The sequence below is a fragment of the Biomphalaria glabrata genome, chromosome 9, assembly GCF_947242115.1.
Source record: "Biomphalaria glabrata chromosome 9, xgBioGlab47.1, whole genome shotgun sequence".
In the NCBI taxonomy this organism is placed as follows: Eukaryota; Metazoa; Mollusca; class Gastropoda; family Planorbidae; genus Biomphalaria; species Biomphalaria glabrata.
This window is the reverse complement of record NC_074719.1, coordinates 41,489,849-41,493,908: the sequence shown is the minus strand read 5'-3', so window position 1 is coordinate 41,493,908 and position 4,060 is coordinate 41,489,849. Positions and strand designations below refer to the sequence as shown.

At 34.7% G+C, this 4,060-nt stretch overlaps 1 protein-coding gene across 1 annotated transcript in view; it reads left to right on the top strand.

The window, feature by feature from the left end:
* The first annotated feature begins 2,838 nt into the window (after positions 1-2,838).
* The window catches only part of LOC106054171 (uncharacterized), a 7,542-nt gene continuing 6,320 nt past the window's right edge, over positions 2,839-4,060 (top strand). Inside the window, exons 1-2 of the mRNA XM_013209930.2 lie at positions 2,839-3,035; positions 3,668-3,834. Coding sequence (XP_013065384.2) covers positions 2,978-3,035; positions 3,668-3,834 — 225 coding nt within the window. The 5' untranslated portion in view covers positions 2,839-2,977. The remainder of the gene's footprint in view (positions 3,036-3,667; positions 3,835-4,060) is intronic.

Genomic DNA, 4,060 nt, shown 5'->3' with positions numbered 1-4,060 from the left:
GCACGGTGGCTGAGCGGTAGAGCTTGGCTTCCAAACCTAGGATCCCGTAAAAGTAAAGTAATTTTTATAATTTTGTTTTTGTATTTTGCTTGTTTTTGTATTAATTTCTTTCCTTTCTCTGCCCTTTCATGCATCCATAGAAAGAAAGAAATACACAAATACATCTGTGCTTAAATTTCTTTCAGTATTCGCCTGAAAGACCGTGTACAATATTTATACCAGACAGACAGACAGACAGACAGACAGAGTGGGTTGATATAAACTTTGAAAAACAAAAATATGAATGAAATGAGCGCCTCTTATCTTTGACCCCCGACATATTGCTTTGGTCATTTTCACTTGTTGAACGTTTTGTGCACAAGTGAACTGAGCAGAAGTGAACTCTGTGTGACACTTTACTGATCTTGACCTTCGCGTTTATCTCTCGCGTTCATTGTATAATCCGAAAGACAAGGACTAAGGAACAATACAAACCTTTATATTTGACTATGATGTTATGTCATTTAAAGAACTGTGTTCTTGTACATTATAACATTTACAATATATGATTAGTTGTATTATCGGTAATGGCAGTCGAACTGTGAGAATTAAGCTCGAAACCTGGTGGAAACTATTTTAATTAGGGAAATATAGAAATTATAGAAATCCTTCTTTTTAATTACAAAGCAAATATCAACCCAATTGTCTGTTTGTCTGTCTGTCTAGTACAATTTTTGTACATGCTTTTCCTTTTCACCCATTCTGACGTCCAATTAAAATTATAATCAAGAAAAAAAAACATAAAAAAAAATAACCAGGTGATTTACTAATTATTGGTAGCTAATCGAAAGATAGATTATTCATAGTTAATTCAATTGTGGTAATTAATTTATTTATTTTTTAGAAAAAAAAAGGAGCTTACTGCTGTAGTATGGAGATATATGGCAGTGATTTTGTAGTTCTTTCCCTTAGATAAGCTTTGTTGTTTTTTATAAGTTTTTTCGACCAAGAATATTTTTAACACTCAATGTGATCAGAACACTGGACGCTCAAATTTGCGTTGTGTGTTTGCCAGTCAAACACAGTACAAAAAGATCTTATTACTTACAAAAAATACTTACATTTTTTTAAAATGCACTATCTAGATCTAATCTGTTTAACAGTAGAAAGTTAATAACTCTTCAAATAAGTAAATAAAACAATGTACGATGTAAATAAAACAATGTACGATAATCTATAATATAATTGTCTTCCTTGGATAAATAAGAGTAACTCTCCAACTACCCGTGGAAGAAAAATTTACACCGTTAAATTGTATTACTAGCCTTGCCGACTAATAGTCAAAGATTGTATTTAGAACTGTACATATAACTAAATGGGTCAGGTGGATTTACATTTTTACATTATTATTATTTAGCAAGCATCCCGTTCGAATAAAACAGATGCTAGATTTTGCAGGCCAAAAGTATAGTAGTTGAGAAGAGACAAATTATGGACCGTTTCATTGGTAAGGAAAAACAAAAAAAAAAAAAAAAAAAGCTTAAAAAAAACAAAAAAAAAAAACCTTATATGTAGTGTACTTGTATCAATTAGATTGGGCCAGTCATGTAACAAAATTTGTAATAGATCTAGACTCTAGATCTATTACAAATTGAATTACTTGACTATTGTAGACCAACAACAATAACTATGTGCAGTTAATTATGTTTTTACCAATAGCTTTTGTTTAGCGCTATTACATTCTTTCAGCTTTCTCAACACGCTATGATCCTATCACTTAAAACTGTTTTTTTTATTGATTCTTGTGTTGTCATGAAAAAGAAATAATTGTGCCAAATTTCAGCTTGGTCCGAGATTTGAGTGTCGGAGAAGTAACGTGTGCAAACTTTTTACAAGACAGACAGACAAACAGACAGACAGAGTTAATATAAGCTTTTTAAGAAAAGTGTGAATGTGTGTGTGTGTGTTGGGGGATCTACCAAAAAACTTGATGGGAGAGCTGAAAGATGCGAAGGATACCGTTTTATTGAAAGTGGAAAAGAACAGTAAAAAGAAAAGAGTGGGTTTAATTAATAAAAAAACACAACACTATAATCCCTGGGAACACATTAACTGGAGTAGCCGGTGTTGAAAGCTAGTATAAATATAATATATAAAGAGTCAGAGATGATATATAGATTTAAAGACAGACAAACGGACAGACAGATATATAGATTTAGGTTAGGGAGGGAAGTGGTCAGTATAAACAGTAGCCACTAAAATGATTAATAAAAGTAAAGTTCACCTTTCTGACCATAGGGCAGATGAAGTTAAGGTTAAATGTTTCTTTGGCCAACGGTTAACGAGGAGGGTGTCATGTGTCCACCACAAGAACGACTGCCTTTACTTCCCCCCCCCCCCCAACTAAAGTCAGGTACTCATTAGAGCGGGGTAGACTCGGCCATAAAAATCCCTAAAATTTAAAATCCCATTTTTCAACAAGATTCGAATCCAGGACCTTAGGTTTGTAAGCCAAGCGCTTAACCACTCAGCCTCTGCGTCCCCCCGTCCCCCCACCTAAAATGAATAGCAGACCAGAATCTTTTAGTACTGCAACGAGTAAATATTTGAACGCCTACACAAACTATTTTAATGTAGTAAAAACAAATTTTTAAAAATGTTTCAGCTGCCGTAGAATCATACGCTATAAATTAAAACTGTAGTGATTTTGTACAGACATTATCAGCGCACAAGTGAAATACTTATAATCACGCCTGGGTACAATGAACTTTAAAAAAAAACATCTTAAGATAGCAAAACATAGGAAGAAAAAAAAACAAAAAAAAAACTAGTTCTTGTATAACCACCACACCATTCGATCACTTTTGTATAAATATCGCCGCCAATTAGTGAAACAAATGAATCGGACAGCTACAAGCTTGTTTAGTGTTCACAAAAAGACGAAAGATTATAAGCTATCAGTATAGTGTGAGTTGTGGTACTCTACAAACTTATAGTCATGAGTTTCAACAGAAGTTTATTCCTGACAGCGTTAGCATTCTTTGTCTCTTCTCAAGGTGAGTACACCTACAATAATTAGCGCCCTTGATGAGTCGTTAACGTTTTTAATAATTAAAAAAAAAATAGCCTTAACGTGGACTGAGTCACAACAGAAGTTATATCGTCTGCTCCCGCCATTCAAATCTTTGACAACCACATTCGTATATATTAGTGTTTTACATTGGGAGATAGAATTAAAATCCAGAGAAATCATTTCATAGCTGCCTGGTCGTGCGGTATGCGAGCTGGACTGTCATTCGGTCGACTCGATGGTCCCGGGCTCATACCCTGACAGCTGCCATCCCCCGTCGATCTGCGGGAGGTTTGGACTAGGAAGTAAATTATCTTCAGCTCTGAAGGAACATCCGAAACTTGTAAGAGGGACACTATTTCTCCCTCACTTCCCAGTCTCGGGTAAGGTTAAAATATTGGATACGTATTCATAGGCGATAACAATACACGAATTAATCCAAAAAATTAACCAATTAGTTTCTTTTTTTTTTTATATAGAAGAAAGGGAGATAAACACTTGTAATATTCAAATAAATGGCAGTAATTAGCGGTTCCTTTATTTGTCATAAAAGTATTCTATTTTAATTAAGTTCAGTGAATTTCACATTTGTAAACCTTGTTAAACAATGCTTGGCAGGCGTTCAGTTCGGACAGCGAGTGAAGAAATGCCAAATCAGTGACGCTGCAATCTTCGAGGCATCTGGGCTGGCGACATCCAAGACCTTTGCCAACGTCGCCTACACACTCAACGACAGGGCTGGAAAAAATGAAATCTTCGCAGTCGACGTCAACACGTGTCAAACAGTAAGTGTGTGTGTGAGAGCTAATAAAGCTTATATCTACTCACTTTGTCTGTCTGTCTGTCTGTCTGTCTGTCTGGTAAAGAAATGTGTACATGTTATTTATCCGACATTCAAACTCAGGGGCCAAGCTGAAAATTATTTCTTTTAACTGAGAACACAAGAATCAATTTTAAAAAATAATTAACCAGCTAATTGGTAATTAATTAGCTATTGGTAATTAATTATTT